Raw genomic sequence first — 19,206 nt, forward strand, 5'->3', positions numbered from 1 at the left:
ACAAATATTCAGCGAGTGACTTAAGGCAGTCGAACATTGCCACAATTGTGTCGAATAATACAAGCTATTCTCCGAACGAAGTGGATTGTGGAGTAAAGCATTTATCAGTCAAAACGCGGATAGCTCACTGATTTTAAAAAACCAATATAAAAAATCAGCCCTAAAAATAAACAAAATAAAAGTAATTAAATATAATGTGAAAAAGCAATAAACTATGTTATCCTCTTAATTAAAAACATAGTACTGGTAATCAAACATACTAAAAAACCAAGCCAAGTCTTGGAATCTTATTGTAACCCATATAACCTAGCCTATAAGGAATAAACTTTAAAAATCTGCGAGGGCTTAAATATATATGAGTTAAAAATTAATGTAACCCAAAAAAACTATATTTAATTGTGTACAAATTTAATATACAATATAATAAAATTATTGAGAAAAAAATCGGGTACTGAAAACATCATTAAGTGATTTAAAATGCGTGTTAATTTTCCAATTGTGAATAATAAAGAACCGATTTATTACGGATAGCCGAGTCTGCTTTTAACCTTTTGAAAGGTATGTAGTTATTCCCAGCTGGAATAAATATAATTAAAATTCCGTGAAAATCAGCCAACTGTGTTGAAACTGTTTTGGTAATAGTGTCTTGGAACCCAGCAAAAAACAGAATCCGCTTTGGACCAGTAAAAAAACTAGTTGGGGCAAGCAAGTTAACTAGTTTAAGTTATGTCCATTCCCTTGTAACGAACTGGTCCATTTTTCATTTGCTTGTCATCGGAAACAACTAGTTCATTTCTTTCCAGTTTTGCACTAGTTGCTGTTAACCAATTAACTGTTACAGCTGTTAAACCACACTAATAAAAATTATTTTCAAGAAAAAACTAAAAATTTATCTCTCAACCATCAAGTTATTGGATTTCACTAGTAATTGACGATGCCTAACTTGACGTTCTTCTAATTAAACTTATGAAAAAAAGATTTTTTCCCCATTTTTTCGTTACTCATTACTTGTTTATATCACAATTATCAATATTTTAGAAGATCTTAGTTCCCCGGATGCACATTTTTTCGAAGAACAAGTGTAGAAAACCAACTTGCACCAACTTGAAAAGCATGTTTTCGAGAAAAACGCGTTTGAAAATGTGAACTACAATTGCACACTGATTTTGACTTAAAATTTTATGCGTAAAATTAAAACGTGTATCTAATAGAGCCCTGCATGAATGGATTCAATGAATTATTTTGAATTTTTTCTTTTATATGAATGAATTAATTAGAATTTTGAATTCAAAAAATTCATAAAATAATTCCTTCAATTCATTCAATTCGAAATAATTTAGAACAACTTTCAATTTATTTCACATAGAATTGAATTAAACAAATCAGAAATTTCCTGGCATACTATGACAAAACAAAAATTGAATGATTCATGCAGGGCTCTACTATCTAACCGAAAATGAAAAAATTTTGATTTTGTTGACTTTACAAGGTAGAAGCCTGCCTTAAGGCGATTGTGAGCGGCACGTAGCACTTTGATGAAAACCCGTAGGAACCAAGTATCTGCATGGTTAATCCCAACTTTCTAGCTCTTAGAGTTTCCGAGATCTCAGCGCTCATACAGACAGACGGACATGGCTAGATCGACTCGGCTATTGATCCTGATCATGAATATATATACTTTATAGGGTATAATAAAATGAGCATTTAGTTGGAATTATTTTAGATTCGGCCTCAATTAAAGAAAAATAAGAGAAAACGCTATAAACGAGTACCTCGACTATCAGATTAACGGGTATCTGCCAAACGGAAGCTCGAGAGAGATGCAGATGCGCCAGGCTTTTTTTTAAATCCTTTGAGGCGATGGTGTGTTAGAGTGGGCGTGGCGCTCGGCTGAAACAAATTTGCGCTGCGTAGGAAGCCCAAGAATATGTGTGGCTAATCCCAGATTATAGCATTGGCAGTTCTCAGTGTTCATACACACAGGCAGTGTTCATATACGAACGAATTTTCTTAATTTGAGACTGACACAAAAACAATAAACCATTTTTATTTATCTCCCCGACGTCCCGCCAGGCAAATAAAAGAATGGACGGGAAAACACCCTTAGCCTTGTGTTGCGTAGCTGGTATTACAGTCGGGTCCCGGTCATTGGTATTTGACATATAGAGGCTTAACTTCAATGAACTCGAATTATTTTAAGTTTAATAATTATAACTTTTTAATGAATGGTCCGATTTGAAAAATGTCTTCTTCATTTCGATATCTATAAATATACACAACAAAATTGCATTTATACTTCTCTGAAATCTTTAAAGGTGCGGGCGCCAGACACATTTTAAAATCGTTAGTGGGCGATTGCGGGGGTTATCTGGGAAAATGTGGAAAATCTCAACCTTCTAGCTTTTGTAGTTTCCGAGATCTCAGCGTTCATACGGACAGACGGACAGACGGACAGACGGACATACAGACATGGCTAGATGGACTCGGCTATTGATGCTGATAAAGAATATATATACTTTATGTGGTCGGAAACGTCTCCTTCACTGCGTTGCAAACATCTGACTGAAATTATAATACCCTCTGCAAGGGTATAAAAAAACTATGTAAAATCAACATAGTAAAAAAGTAGGGGAGAAGGAGATATAAATAGTAAGAGGGGCTGATAGGGCCACATATCGGCCAAACGGCGTGTTTAAATTGCGCGCAGTGTTCACTGAACGTTTCTTAGAACGCCAGAGGGCTGCACTAAAAATTTGAGCTTTAAGCGCCATCAGTTGAAGAAATTATTTATTTATTTAATTATTTAGCAAAACTTTGAAAATTTCTTTTGGGGTGAAAATAGTGGAGGGTACTGTATGATAAAACATGGTCTTTATTTTATTTCTTATGACTTCTGCATGTTGGTAGAACTATTGGTCATAGTCGCAGTATTGGTTGCGCTTATGGTCGAATCTGAATGCGAGAGCTCGATGAGCCAGATTGCAGTTAGGGATGTCAAATATTTTAAAAATATCGTATCGCTGATATATTTTCTTTAAGAAAAATATCAATATGATATACAATATATCGCCAAAAAAACATCGATATATCAGATACTTTTGATATTTTTTTTCAGTTGAGTTTCAAAATTTTAGCCGCGTAAATAAACTAACAACAAAGACTTTTGCCCTAAAATAAATGTAAAAGCACTAGAAAAGTATAAACAATATAATTTCTTATTTTATTAGTTCCACACATAAAAGTGTTTGTTTTTTAAGTGGGATAACATATTTGATGTATTCCCACTTGTTTTAAAAGTTTTCAAACAAAGTTTGCACTTAGTTTGTATTTCTTAATTTCACCGAAATAAATTTTAACACGCTTCATTTTTTTGTGCACAGATGAGAGAAAGATATGGGCACTTCCATATTGTCGCTCGGGACATTTGCACATCTTTAAAGTTTAAAAAAAATTGTAAAAAAATTGATTTTAATTTTAATAATGGGCTTTTCTATTTACTCTTCCCAAGCTCTATTTTGTGTAAAAATATTGATTTTGTTCCATTTTTAGTTTTTAAGATATCGATAAAAAACTGCCGTATTTGCTCGGGACAAAAATAGAAGTGGATTTCGGGAAAGTTCATTCAACAATAGAATTTAGTGAATTCTGATGAAATATTTGAATGCGATTTTTTTTAGAATGTTGTCCAAACATGTCGCTTTGAAATGGTTTTGGTTTTACTTAAAAATTGTTGCCGTTTTTTTTATGCAGTTTCAACCAGATTCGTTTGGGACATGTCGCTCGGGACATTTTTTCTTAGCGTTTATTTCTTAAAGGTGTATTTCTGTACCTCTATCCCTTAATTACTGGCTGTTTTGCATTTAACTTAATAGTTTAACATGTAAATTAAGCATTCAGTACAGAATAATGTCACATATTACCATTCCTAAAGGATAAATTAACAACTGAAGACAGGTCCAAAAAATAATAAAAAAATAGCCAAAAACTAACTTTTTGTATATTATTGGGGTTTGTCATAAAAATAATCAAACTATACTCAAAATTTTTAGTTAAGCTCAGGATCGAACTATTTAGAAACTAATATCGGGGCAAAATCATGTGGAAATATGTTTTTTTCAAGTTTCAAGTTTTTGGCTTGGTGGACCTTTTGGTAGAAGTGCCCATATGCAAATATCAAATAATATCGAAAAATAAAAAATCGATATTGTGATATTTGGCTAAATAAATATCACGATATAAATATATTTTTTTTTGCAAAAAATATCGATATATTGATATTTTGATATATTTTTGACATCCCTAATTGCAGTCAAACTGAGCAAAAGGCTGAAATGAACTTTATAGCTTTTGCAGTTTCCGAGATCTCAGCGTTTATACGGACGGACAGACAGACAGAAGGACATGGCTATATCGACTCGGCTAGTGACCCTGATCAAGAATATATGTATATACTTTGTGCGGTTGGAAACGCTTCCTTCTAGCTGTTACATACTTTTGCACGAATGCAATATAATCTTTTACTCTACGAGTCCCGGGTATAAAAAGAATATTGAATTGTATTTTGAATTTTCAAATCGGACCATTCATGAAAAAGTTATGCGCAATTAAAAAAATGTTATTTATCCATCTCCCTCGCACTCCTTTTAGCTGAGTGACGGGTATTAGATAGTCGGGACACCAACCCGACTATAGCGTTCTCTCTTGTTTTTTGTGTGTACGCTTTTACTCTACGAATACCGGGTGTAACAAGTGAGAACGATATAGTCGAGTACCTCGAGGACAGCAGCAAAACGACTCCTTGTACGCGGCCATTCAATTATTTTTATGAATGGTACGATTTGAAACACTTTCTTTATTACCTATTGACATGTAAAAGAAAGCGTCTAGTATTACCGTAACACTAACCCGTTACAGTTCGCGTGGTGCTCGGCTGAAATAAAATGCGCTGCGTAAGATCCTCAAGAATCTGTACACACAAAAAAATTTGCTTGGTAAAATTAACCAACAAAGATAGTTACGTAACTATTAAAATAGTTACGTATATTTTGTTTTTGCTTTGGGTTTGTGTCTTTGCTAATTGTGTGTATTTATACCCGTTACTCGTAGAGTAAAAGGGTATACTAGATTCGTGCAAAAGTATGTAACAGGTAGAAGGAAGCGTTTCCGACCCTATAAACTATATATATTCTTGATCAGGATCACTAGCCGAGTCGATCTAGCCATGTCCGTCTGTCCGTCTGTCCGTCTGTCCGTCTGTCCGTCTGTCTGTCCGTCTGTCTGTCTGTATGAACGCTGAGATCTCGGAAACTATAAAAGCTAGAAGATTGACATTTTGCATGCAGATTCTAGGAGTTCCTACGCAGCGCAAGTTTGTTTCAAAAGGGTGCCACGCCCCCTCTAACGCCCACAGTCGCTTATATACAATTTTAAAAATTTCAATATTTCGGAAAAGTAAAAATGCAGTTTAATGGTGTTTATCAATACCTATCGAAATGTAGAAGAAATTTTTTAAATCGGACCATTCGTTAAAAAGTTACGGCGGATCAAAGTTTTTATCTTCATCTCCTTCGCAATTTCTTTAGCTGAGTAACGGGTATCTGATAGTCGGGGCACCCGACTATAGCGTTCTCTCTTGTTTTATGTTGTGAAATGACTATTTACTTAGTAGAATTGACAATTTTGCTGGTTGGGGCCTGTTTGACAATTATTACAGTTGATTTTACCAAGTTTTTTTTTTGTGTGTATGATGAATACCACACATAAGAATACATACTCATTTTGTTCAGCTGTTTCATACAAAATCAACGTTTAGAAATTGAAGAAATTAAACAGGTTTGAGGCTACTGAAAATTTGGTTGAATCGTTGAAATCCAGAGTTGTAACCTTATATTATTAAAAGTCATGGCAACTCTGTAATATTTTAGAATCCCCTGTACGCCATACACCCAGAAAAAAATGACCTAAAATGTCAAAAAATGGCCTAGAATTTAGGTAAAATTGGCCTAAAACTGGAGCTAAGTCCTTGAATGGCCTAAAATTTAGGATTGTATGACCTAAAATGTTAGGCCATTAATGGCCTAAAATGGGGTAATTTTTGGCCTAGATTTTAGGTAATTGGCTGCCTTAAAATATGAGAAAACCCCTATCCAAAATTTTAGGCTTTCTTTGGCCTAAAAATTTGTACTGAAAAATGTTTCATATTATAAAGTAAATACAGAGAAATTTATAGCTAACTCGAGGTCAATGTCGGCTTAGTCTTCAAGAAGTCGTCATTATTCCAACACACAAAAACGAGCGAAGAGGCTTCACTGTTCAGCAGTGAAATCGCTGTATTATTCAACCATCGAAGTGGGTTACCATGCAAGCCGCGCTATAACTGGTTGGGAATTATAGCGTCGCTAGAACGTTATCAGAGTTCCGTGCAAATTTATTTAGGTAAAATGCATTAATTTTAAGGCCCACGATGACCTAAAATATTAGGCTATACGGGACCTAAATAGTAGGGCAAATATACCAAAAATTTAAATTTTTAGGCAGTACATGACCTAAAAAGGAACTTTTAGTCCATTTAAAATGTTTTAGGCTATGCATGACCTAAAATGTTGTCCATCATTTTTCTGGGTGTACTTACTTTAACACAGTTTTTGCGGATTGTGGTTGTTAGAGGTGGCGTGGCACATAGCTGAAATAAAGTTTCGCTGCGTAGGCACCCCTAGATTCTGCATGCCTAATGCCAATTTTCTAGATTTTATAGATTTCGAGATCTCAGCGTTCATAAATATTTATTAATTAATATTAGTATTTATATACAAATATATATTTTATTATGGTTCAAAAGTAGCAGTGTAACATTCAATGTTTCAATTTTGAAGATCTAAAACATCATTTTTATAAAAATATTACCATTCAAGAGTTAAGCCTAGTACTCAGTACGACGAAAACTGCTAGCTAAGCATAGGAGTAAGCGAAAGGCAAATAGGTAGCTACCCACCGGGAAAATTCCTCTGGAAAATAACATATTTTCAAGAGGTTCCTCCATAGAAGGGGAAGGGACAAAACCTCATTCACCCCTTACATTTCTTCCATCTCTGGTTTCAAAATACACGGGGGTGACACAAAAAGTAAGGGGGAAATGAGGTTTCTATCTGGATCTCTGGCAGAAGAATGCAGGACAAAATCCACTGGTTTTTCGACTTCCCGCATTATAGATTTTCCACACGTACCCAGTTATGGTTTTCCTCCACTTGCAATATCTGCTTTTCTACACCCTCCCAGTTTTGGTTTTTCCAGACCCTCGCAGTTTTGGTTTTGCACTGCTTTGCAGTATCTGATTTTTTTGTAATATTTGTTTGTGTATTTATTAATAATATTTACAATCGAAGCATTGGAACTAAAAATTTGTAATTCCCGGGTTTGGCTTGGCCGAATGCAGTGCTTAGATATCCATTTCTTGTCTGTCTTCAGGAATAACAATAAGAGTAATTACCATTATTAAGTCTCCGCACAAAATTAAAGGATCTCTCCAGAAATTATGCCTGGTTTGCCATGGCCGATCATTTACCCTCTGTTCAGTTGTTTTATGTCGGGTATCTATATCAAAAACTATGAGAAGAAAAAATAAAATATGACAAACGCAGGCGCAACACTTCTGGTCCCAAGAAGTCTCAGTCGGCCTGGCTGAAATAAAAGTAATATTTTGATTAAGTTAAATAACTAAGTTAGTACTAAAGTACTATTTATACAGCCATTTAATGAACACCTCACACCATTTACCACTGGTAAAGATTAAAAACATTTCAAGTGTCACTGAAATGCAGAATTTGTGTTGAAGATAGCATCCGGAGGCGTATATTTATTAATGGCGAAAATATCTGTGATACTAACCTTTGTAACGCTGAAATAAAGATTATAAAAAGACAAAATTCATTTTATCACTCACCTTTTTATTGTTTTTAGATTAAAATTAATTATTTTCACTTTTTTTTCACTTTTTCCAACAAATTTAAAAATGATGTGACCCTGCATCATATACTTGATAATACCAAAATGCAGATTTGGTATAAATTTCGTTGTAAAGTTTGTTACACTTTGGCGCCGAATAAACATTTCGTTTAAACAATACTTTTCAGGGACCGTAATCATTAAATGTTACGTATATTATAGGTATATTAGGCATTTTTCGTGTTATCAATACCACCAACACGAATTTTTATATTTTAACAACACTTAAAAATGGCTTAGGCCATTATTTCACAGAAAATGTTTAAAAATGTAAAAAAAAAACAATAGTTTTCTTTGTAATTTAATGTAATTCCTTGATAAATGTAATCAAATATTTTAATCGTCTTACCGTGGCTTTTCTCTATAATTTGGTTGAATCCCACATTCATTCTTATTATTATTGGAAAAATGTTGAGTAAAATAAAATAATATTATCATTATAGACATTATGATAATAGATATATAGTTTAATTTTTTTGATTAACAATTATTAATATTTTTTCTACGAATTTTAAAAATACTAAAAATTAAAACTAAATGTGAGAACAAGTCTTTTGGTTTTGGTGTAAATCATAGGATTTTTGAATATTATAAGTTGGTGATTTTTTTGTTAAAAAATATTATAATCGTAGTGCCACAGAAATCACACAGCGCATAAGTGGCCTGATATTGATGCTTCTCAGAAACCCACCCCCATTTAACGCTCAGAAATTATCTAACCCCACACCGCCGCCTGCAAAAAGGAACAGGATTTCAAGAACACAAAAACCAACTTCTCACATTCCCGCTGGGTAACGCCTTTAGCCGGGGATTTTTTTCATCGCGGTACTCAGTTGAGCTAAGGAAATAGTAAGAAAATACCACTAAAATACTAGATTAAGAATAAAAGAATAAAAATATTAATCTTTGGCTGTGTTTGTGCAGAAGCGGTGTGCCAATAACATATTATAAATGGATTGAAAACGCCAAAAACCAATGAAAAACTGCCTGTAAGAGTGGGACAATACATATTGCCATGCCAATAGCAAATTTAATTTCCTGTTCCAACTAGAATTATACTGGTCCAAAACTGATTCCGTGTCCTGCAGGCTAGCTTCTTATTTGCCTCTCGCTTAGTCCTATGCTTAGCTAGCAGTTTTCGTCGTACTGAGTACTAGGCTTTAAAAAAACCCAAATAATTTGTTTATTAAAATTTAAATATTAGGGACAAAAGAAAAAGACACCATGAATTTTTCGTCTTGACGTGGGATTGAACTCACACTAATGGGTATAAGCTTTCAGCTAGCCTAGACCCCTAGGCTACCAATAAAGCCATTTTCTTTGATTAAAGGCGTTTTTTCTTAGTTTTAAAGAAAATGTTCTAAAAGAAGTGTAGAAGAAGGGAAACTGGTTTGAATTTTTTATTTTTTACATTTTATATAGAACTTTTTTTTTAGAAAACAATATTTCTATTTTCTAAAAATGTAGCTAATGTTATTGGAAATTCTTTTTATTTATAAAAAACTGTAGTTTTTTTTTTCTACAGCCAATGGCGATTTTAACACTCAATAAAAAGGAAGATTAGAAATAAAACCGTATATTTTTGAAGAAAAAATTATTTTTCTGCATTACAGGAAAAAATGCCTAAACAAATCGTTTAATAGAGACTTATTTTAAAGTTTAGAAAATTTGTTCACTTCTAAGAAAATTTGTTCTAAAAAAAAATTTGTTTTTTTTTTATATTTAAGAAAAATAATTGTTGAGTAATATATTACGTAATTACCTTAGTGGCGGGAGGGGGTCAACAAAATGATTACTCTGACGCAAAAAAAAATTTTTTTCTGGTAATATTGTATTGATTTTAATTTTAATTTTAATAATACTATTAGATTAGTTGGATAAGAAAAGTTACAACAAAAAACTTTTGAAAACACAGGGCGGCAACACTAGTACTATTTTAACCGCAGCTATATGATAGACTATGTTAGACTATGTTTTCTACAATTTCTTTCTCCCTTAAAAAAATCCTAAAACCACTCTAAGTATGGGGTTTGAAAGATAAAGAGTTTATCTTTTAATAAACTTTAACATCAAAACAAACCAATACCCCGTTTGCCTCTGAGACCTACGGAAAGTTGGCCAACTTCAGCATTTTTCGAATTTTGAGGTCCGTGTGCCAAGAATTCTTGCGTCGGGGAACTTTTTGGAAACCGTAGTTTAACTTGGGAATTCATAACGAATTCAAAAATATAGCACCCATCGAGATAAATATAAAAAGCATTCATTTTTTTGCACAGTGTAATTATTAGTTTAAGTAGGTTTTTGAGCTATGTATCAAACAGTTCTGATTTCGAATGTACAAATTTCATATGAGAGAACAAACTCTATAAAGTAGGCTGGGTCGATTTTCTGTATGGCTACAATTTGGTTTTAAACGATTACATGCGTACTTGGGAGCATATATTTCCAGTAAAAATAGGTAATAAAAAATGTCACAAAGGTTGACATAGTCCGAAATATTCCTTTAGGCGGAAGATATGTAAAAATGTCGAATTTGCAAAAATATGCCGCGTTCAAAATATTCTACGTAAGGCCTAGTACTCACTTCAATCAAAAAGGCAACGAAACGAAAATTTATATACAAAAATGACAGGCGGAAAATTTCGTGATCAAAAATGTTTATGGAGATTTTCATTTCGTAGGCTTTTCGATTGAAGTGAGTACTAGGCATTACATGAAACAAATTTTTGTGCACTCCAAAAAATTTTTGGACTGCTCGTTTAAAATATGTTTTTACCTAAAATCCGATGTCTATTGATTACATGGGGGTGGTTCAAATACACCAGTTTACAAAAAAAAATCTATGAAATATACCATGAATGAAACCTTTGTTTTCCGGTAAGGTACGTCTTCCTGATTAAGAAAATGGCACTTATATATAAATAAATTTTTCTTATGGATACAATTTTTTTTAAGTGTAAAAAACGTTTTGGACATTTTTATTTAAAAAAAAGAAATTAATTCTGCACACAAAAAAATTTGCTTGGTAAAATTGACCAACAAAGATAGTTACGTAACTATTAAAATAATTACGTGACTTTGTTTTTGCTTTGGGTTTGTGTCTTTGCTAATTGTGTGTATTTTGTTGTTGTGAAATGACTATTTACTTAGTAGAATTGACAATTTTGCTGGTTGGGGCCTGTTTGACAATTATTACAGTTGATTTTACCAAGTTTTTTTTTTGTGTGTAACTTGAGTTGTGGTTAACCGATTTCAACCATAATTCACTCATTTTACAGGTAATAGAATGCCCTCCAACTTTTTATTACACTGCATTGAGTTCCATTCAAGTTACACACAAAAAAAAACTTGGTAAAATCAACTGTAATAATTGTCAAACAGGCACCCCATTAGCTTAAATTTTCTAAATTATAACTTTCACACTTTTACCCTTTACTTTTACTTTTACCACTTTTATTCCGGCCTGTTCCAGTTTTCACTCGGAAGTGAATTTGTTAACATTATCGGATTTCCCGTTAACAGTACTAAATTTCCCTTCCTTGTTAGGGACATTTTATAATATTTCCCTTTGGTCCCTTTGCAGTTTTGAAAGGCTCCCGACAGAATAGTATTAAAACTCAGTGTGGGAATCATAGTATTGCAAACTGCAAGAGCATACAGAGATGCCAAAGTCAAAAAACAAAGTCCCTATCAAATGTCCCCGTTCAAATTTCACATGAAATAATGTGGTATTCCGAGCCAAAACACTTATTTCGTTAATTAGGATAAATTATCTTTCTTATAAAAAAACCATTAACCTTATCGGATAAGTTTAGAATAAGTCCCAAGGAAATACTAACTTATATCCATACCGTGACAACTCTAGGCCATTTTTACCAAATCCGAGCGGAATTTAGAACAAGGGCGGCGGATTTGCATTAATTGTCATAGCTAGAATTAACCGGGTTTTAAGGTGCAACCACAAAATAATTATTAATAAGTCATATATGCAAATAATTTCGATTCCGATGATGCAATTAGGAACATAGAACATCAAGGAATAGCATAAAAATATTATTGATTTATAAAGCTATCGCAGACTTTAATTAAATAATTAATTTTTATACTGCCGAATTTAAATCCGCCTGTCATATGCTTGGCGGAAAGTTTCCGTGTGAATTTTTCGGAAGTTAACAGAGCAACAACAGAGGGAAATTCGATTTCGTCCAGTTCTTTCGGAAGTGAGTCTTGGAACAGGTCTGGGAAATTCGAATCCGTGTGAATCTTTCGAAAGTGAAAACTAGAACAGGGCCGATTATTCCGCAACCATTTAATTTCCTAAAGTAATAAACTTATTTTTTCTTACAGATCTCACCTTATCTTAAAATGGATTCTTCAGAAATTACTATTACCAATTATCTTGGTTCTTAGCTCAATAAATCCGACTGGCCGAATTTAACCAAATATGGAATACTAATATACTGGAAAGAAGCCATTATTGGGGTTGCGGACCAATTTTTCAAAGTTTTCCACAAGAAGCAGGAAGACATTTTTTGGACAAGTTAAAAGCAGATTTGCAATGAATGCGGCTACTGCTTAAAGTAAAGGACAAAGGAACTTCCGCATCACAGTATTAAAATATTCGATCGAGTACCAGTAATTTCACAGCACTAAGGCTGTGACTTTGTGATGGAGTCACGTGTGGAACTGAAAAGACACCGCTTTAATTATCGACCCCTTAATCTTCGTGTGGTTTTTTTTTGTTGGGCCTTAATATGGACACAGTACCTAAACTGTGTTTTCTGTGGAGAAAAATTGGGTAAGGTGCTCTAACTCTCTTTTATTATACCAAGCTGCAGATTTAATTCTGCATATTCTTTAAAAATCTGGATAAACTTTAATTATATTCTGGGTATTCCCTAAACTGTTGAATTGCTAAATTGTTGAATTCTAGTCAGCTGTTAATCTGTTCCATACAAAGTCAACTTTCAGAAATTTCAGCAATTCAACAGCCTCGAGGCTGTTGAAAATTTTGTTGAATTGCTGAAAAGACAGAGCTTTCACCTTTTTTATTAAAAGTCATGGCAACTCTTTAACATTTTAGTATCACCAGTACGCATTATTTATTTCAAAATGAACTTAAAAAGCATATTTGTGGTTATTTTTTCCTTGGAAACAATTTAAGACAGTAACTAGAAAAAATAAAACAAATTTTGAATGTTTTAAGTTCCGTGAAACTTTTCAACAAATAACAGCTGTTTGAAAATTCAATGGGAACCATTTTGGGTCGTTCCCTTACACAAAAAAAAAACTTGGTAAAATCAACTGTAATAATTGTCAAACAGGCCCCAACCAGGAAAATTGTCAATTCTACTAAGTAAATAGTTATTTCACAACAACAAAATACATACAATTAGCAAAGCCACAAACCAAAAGCAAAAACAAAATACACGTAACTATTTTAATAGTTACGTAACTATCTTTGATGGTCAATTTTACCAAGCAAATTTTTTTGTGTGCCTAATTGCTGAAATTGTCTGTTAAATTTTCAACAATTCAACCGTTTAGGGAATACCCTGATTGTTTTCCTTGGAAAGTATGTAACAATTATCTCGGATCATACACATAAACAATTTGGTTGGTAAAATTGAATTGGCTGCAGGTTTTACATGAACTTTATAAAGGCTGGGCCAAATTTTCAATAAATATATTCTGCATTTTCCGGCTTTTTGGATGTATTGAAAATTTGGGTCAGCCCTAATAAAAGCTAATGGGTCCGACTGGGAAGGTTAACAGTCAGTCCAGTCTGGCCTTAGACATTGACTGAAGCCCTTATGTATATGCAGCTGCAAATGACTCAGGCTCAAGCCCAAACACATTAATGGTAGGGGAGTGTAGGGTAAGGTGACGAACAATTCGTTTTTTGAATGTAACTTTTCTAAAAATCAATATTTTTCAAAAGTGTAAACGCAGAAAGTTGCTTACATCTACTGAGCATATCCCTGAAAAATTCTAAGTTCGAAATTCCAATGCAGCTAAATCTCACAGCGTTTGGCGTGAACCCTTCTTTTTTTGCACTTTCAAAAGTTGTAGGGTAATGTGACGAACGATTTGTTCTTTAATGTAACTTCTCCAAAAATCAATATTTTTTAAAAGTGTAAAAGCAGAAAGTTACCTACATTTACTGAGCATATTTCTAAAAAAAATTGGATTCGAAATTTCAACGTAGCCAAATCCCACAGCGTTTGGTGTAAACCATCCTTTTTACAAACAACAAAATACATTTTTTTATATAATATTTACGGAAAGGTTATTTTCGATACGGAGACGAAAGAAGTAATAAGATAATACCCAAACTTACAAAAAAAAATGGTCAAAGTGCAAATTTTTTTAAAATTAAATTAAACTGACGTCACTATTAAAAACAACAATAAAACTGCAGCAGTAAATGTTATCTGGTATTATTATATTTTTTTTACAAATAATCAACGATAACAGTTAAAATTCTTGAATAAAAAAAGTTCGTCACGATACCCTACAAAAAGTTCGTCACGATACCCTACAAGGTAGACTTGGAGCAAAAACGGTGTCACTCTCAAATGGCGCAAAAGAAAAAAAGGCGAGGTACCAAAAACTGTTGATAAAGATCTTATGTATACGTGCATATATTTGCCTGATTTTATTTTCCACTCATCTTTGCTCTGGCACTGCTGAAACACAAGTAAATTGAATGGGTTTGATAGTTTGCGCACCACATTTTTAGCGAAAATTACCTCACGAACAAATAACGGGACTTCTTATTAATATTACTGTAAATACATTGTCGACACGATAAGGGGAGACAACTACATTTATTTGGAATTTTTGTCGTGACGTCATATATGAGATTCGACGAGTTCGTCACATTACCCTATTCGTCAAATTACCCTACACTCCCCTATCTATTAAATTTAATTAAGCGATAATTTTTTTAGCTTTCATATCAACCGAATAATTTTGCACACAAAAAAAAACTTGGTAAAATCAACTGTAATAATTGTCAAACAGGCACCAACCAGCAAAATTGTCAATTCTACTAAGTAAATAGTTATTTCACAACAACAAAATATACAGAATTAGCAAAGACACAAACCCAAAACAAAATACACGAAACTATTTTAATAGTTACGTAATTATCTTTGTTGGTCAATTTTACCAAGCAATTTTTTTTGTGTGCGGACAACATACACACAAAAAAAAACTTTGCTTACATGTCGCCGCCTATGATAAATCTTAAATTTGGACTCTTTCAACCGAAAAAAGTGGAAAAATCCGAATTTTTAAAAATCCACCATAAATCCAGTTTTCCATGGATTTGGGCCATATCCGGCTTGTTTTATTCGGTAGGATGTAATCTTTAAGTTTGTACCCATTATGATTTTTCAACGGATTTATTTCGAGTTTTTACGATATGTACAGCCGACTTACAGACGACCAAAAAACACATTATTCATCTTTGTCGAGCTTCTGCGCTGCCATTACTCATCCAATCGTATTGATCTGTATGGCAAAGTTAAGCTCTGATCTATTGACTTTAAAATAAAACTATAACTGGCCCAACGGAGTGGATATCTGCCGAGATATAAGAAGAAATTCGAAAAAAGTCCAAAATTTAACATTTCAAATTTAAAAAAATCTTTAAAAAAAACTGTGCCATCGAAAAAAAATTTAGTGCTATTTTCGTGATCTAGGGGTCCAAATCTAACAGAATTTGCCATCAATTGCTGGGGAGCATTTCGGCTGTAAACTAGTGTAATTGTCAATCAGGCCCCAACCAGCAAAATTGTCAATTCTACTAAGTAAATAGTTATTTCACAACAACAAAATACACACACCCAAAGCAAAAACAAAGTACACGTAACTATTTTATTAGTAAAGTGACTATCTTTGTTAGTCAATTTTACCAAGCAATTTTTTTTGTGTGTAGTACCCAGCACAGATATTTTACTGAATTTGAAACCACTAAGGGCCGGTTTCTCGAGTCCCTGTCAAAGTTCCTGATAGCTATCTGTTCGAAAAACTTAAATACCAGATAAACTGTTCGTAAAAGCAAATCGGCTTTCTCGACTGCTTTAATTTATCTGAACGAGAAACAATTACAGAGTGCTGTTAACGCACAGAATTGTGCTGTGAAGGGTAAAAAATGACGTGCTTCGATTATTTCATCAGCTGTTTGGGTATAATTTAAAGGAAAAGTCAGCTGTGATTTCGTTTCATCTTCATAGTTGGCTTTGGGAAATCAGCTGTTATTCTATCGAGTCGAAAACGCTTAACAGGGACTCCGAGTCCCTGTCAAAGTTAGCTCTCACATTTATGCTCGAGAAAGCCAAAATGCCTTAGCAGGGACTTTATCTGTTCGAGAAATGTTAGCCGGCACTCGAGAAACCGGCCCTAAACCAAATAGTATGCTTTGGAAAAAAGCGTACAAAAATTTTCCTAAAATTATTGGAAATTCTACTCCGAAACTACAACAAATCTGTATAGATACTGTAGTTGGTTTCAAACCAACCGTCCCTAAATCCGTCAACGGGTTTTGCAACACCTATTACACCAGTTTATAAAAAAAAATCGATGAAATATACCATGAATGAAACCTTTGTTTTCCGATAAGGTACGTCTTCCTGATTAAGAAAATAACACTTAAAATTTTTTTTATGGATAAAATTTTTTTTTAAGTGTAAAAAACGTTTTTGACACTTTTTTAATTTCTAACTTGAGTTGTGGTTAACCGATTTCAACCAAAATAGACTCATTTTACAGGTAATAGAATGCCCTCCAACTTTCTTATACACTGCATTGAGTTCCATTTATTAGTTTAGAAGCTACATTTCGTCAAAGTTGAAAAAGTTAGAATAAATGCAAAGATGCTGGCATAAATGGCTTCGTAAAAATACACGCCTAAAAACCGAAAGAAAGTTGGAGGGCATTCTATTACCTGTAAAATGAGTCATTTTTGGCTGAAATAGGTTAAGCACAACTCAAGTTAGAAATTAAAAAACGTGTCAAAAACGTTTTTTACTCTTTAAAAAAAATTTTATCCATAAAAAAAATTTTAAGTGTAATTTTCTTAATCAGGAAGACGTACCTTACCGGAAAACAAAGGTTTCATTCATGGTATATTTCATCGATTTTTATTTGTAAACTGGTGTTATTGGGGGACTTAATGTTTTCGAAAAAGCTATTTATTTAAAAAATAAAAAGTTCAATATCCCAACATACAGACAGTCCGAATTTACTGACCTTTTCTATATCATTTTATGAACTGGTCTGTGTCACAGAAACATGGATGAGAATGTAATATAACGTATTCAAATATGTTACATTCCACGATGTACATCTTTTTGCCATAATATTTTTCCTGTTTCTGTACAAAGGACTTGACTCGGAGTTTATATCTATAGTGCATAAAAAATCCAACCAAGTTTTTATTATACTTCTGCATCAAGCAGAGACAGCACCCAACAACTGTACTACGTCCGTTGGTTGCTGTCCATGCTTTACGTAGGTGCATACCGGCCTGTTCCAGTTTTCACTCGGAAGTGAATTTGTTAACATTATCGGATTTCCCGTTAACAGTACTAAATTTCCCTTACTTGTTAGGGACATTTTATAATATTTCCCTTTGGTCCCTTTGCAGTTTTGAAAGGCTCCCGACAGAATAGTATTAAAACTCAGTGTGGGAATCATAGTATTGCAAACTGCAAGAGCATACAGAGATGCCAAAGTCGAAAAACAAAGTCCCTATCAAATGTCCCCGTTCAAATTTCACATGAAATAATGTGGTATTCCGAGCCAAAACACTTATTTCGTTAATTAGGATAAATTATCTTTCTTATAAAAAAACCAATAACCTTATCGGATAAGTTTAGAATAAGTCCCAAGGAAATACTAACTTATATCCATACCGTGACAACTCTAGGCCATTTTTACCAAATCCGAACGGAATTTAGAACAAGGGCGGCGGATTTGCATTAATTGTCATAGCTAGAATTAACCGGGTTTTAAGGTGCAACCACAAAATAATTATTATAAGTCATATTTGCAAATAATTTCGATTCCGATGATGCAATTAGGAACATCAAGGAATAGCATAACAATATTATTGATTTATAAAGCTATCGCAGAGTTTAATTAAATAATTAATTTTTATACTGCCGAATTTAAATCCGCCTGTCATATGCTTGGCGGAAAGTTTCCGTGTGAATTTTTCGGAAGTTAACAGAGTAACAACAGAGGGAAATTCGATTTCGTGCAGTTCTTTCGGAAGTGAGTCTTGGAACAGGTCTGGGAAATTCGAATCCGTGTGAATCTTTCGGAAGTGAAATCTAGAACAGGGCCGAATATTATTCCTGATTCTATAGCACAGACCACAACCTGATAAATTTGGGACTCGGATTGTACGTGCAAACTTTATATTATCCATCTACCTTAAGCACGGACAGCAACCAATAGCTCATGCTGCAATGCTTTGTGGCTGTACCGCGCGATTCGGCCCCCTAATCACGCACAAGTTAAAAAGCGTTTTATTTATTTTTACATTCTACAATATTTTTTACAGTAAATAGAGTAACTAAGGACCAAATTACCAATGCCAAAATAAATTTATATTTTTCTTTGAACAGAAACTTTTTGATAGGTATTTTTAAACACAAAGTAACTACATTTTTATTTTTTCGAAATCTTTAAAGGCGTGGGCGCCAGACATCTTTTAAAATCGTGGCCCTCGGCTGAAACAAAATTGCGCTGCGTAGGAAGCTTAAGAACATGTGTGGTTAATCGCAACGCTCTAGCTTTTGCTTTACTCTACAAGTAACGGGTATAATTAGTAGAATTAATTTCAACGACTGTTTATTCCGAGCTGAAATCCCCATTCGTTTATGTTGAGATGAGGAACTCCTGACTTGAACTGCTTTTATTGGATCGTGAATGTGAAATAGCTCTGTGGGAATCGGAGTTTTGCATAAGAAGTTTTTAAATTATACAGCTGCGTAAAGCATGGACAGCAACCAACGAACGTAGTACAGTTGTTGGTTGCTATCCGTCGTTAATAAAAAAGGTGGTTGGATTTTGTACAAACTGCAACAATCCGAGTCCCAAAATTATTATGTCAAAGTCCGTGCTACAGAAACAGGAAAAATATTATGGCAAAAAGATAAAAAAGGTTTTATGTTGAGAAATATAATATTT

The 19,206-nt window shown here is 33.5% G+C and overlaps 1 protein-coding gene across 1 annotated transcript in view; it reads left to right on the forward strand.

The window, feature by feature from the left end:
- The first annotated feature begins 379 nt into the window (after window positions 1-379).
- LOC138913259 (uncharacterized) overlaps window positions 380-19,206 on the forward strand; it is a 160,786-nt gene continuing 141,959 nt past the window's right edge. Inside the window, exons 1-2 of the mRNA XM_070216221.1 lie at window positions 380-558; window positions 12,349-12,799. Of these exons, the coding sequence (XP_070072322.1) occupies window positions 12,670-12,799 (130 nt within the window). The 5' untranslated portion in view covers window positions 380-558; window positions 12,349-12,669. The remainder of the gene's footprint in view (window positions 559-12,348; window positions 12,800-19,206) is intronic.

Source organism: Drosophila takahashii, chromosome 3R (genome assembly GCF_030179915.1).
Source record: "Drosophila takahashii strain IR98-3 E-12201 chromosome 3R, DtakHiC1v2, whole genome shotgun sequence".
In the NCBI taxonomy this organism is placed as follows: Eukaryota; Metazoa; Arthropoda; class Insecta; order Diptera; family Drosophilidae; genus Drosophila; species Drosophila takahashii.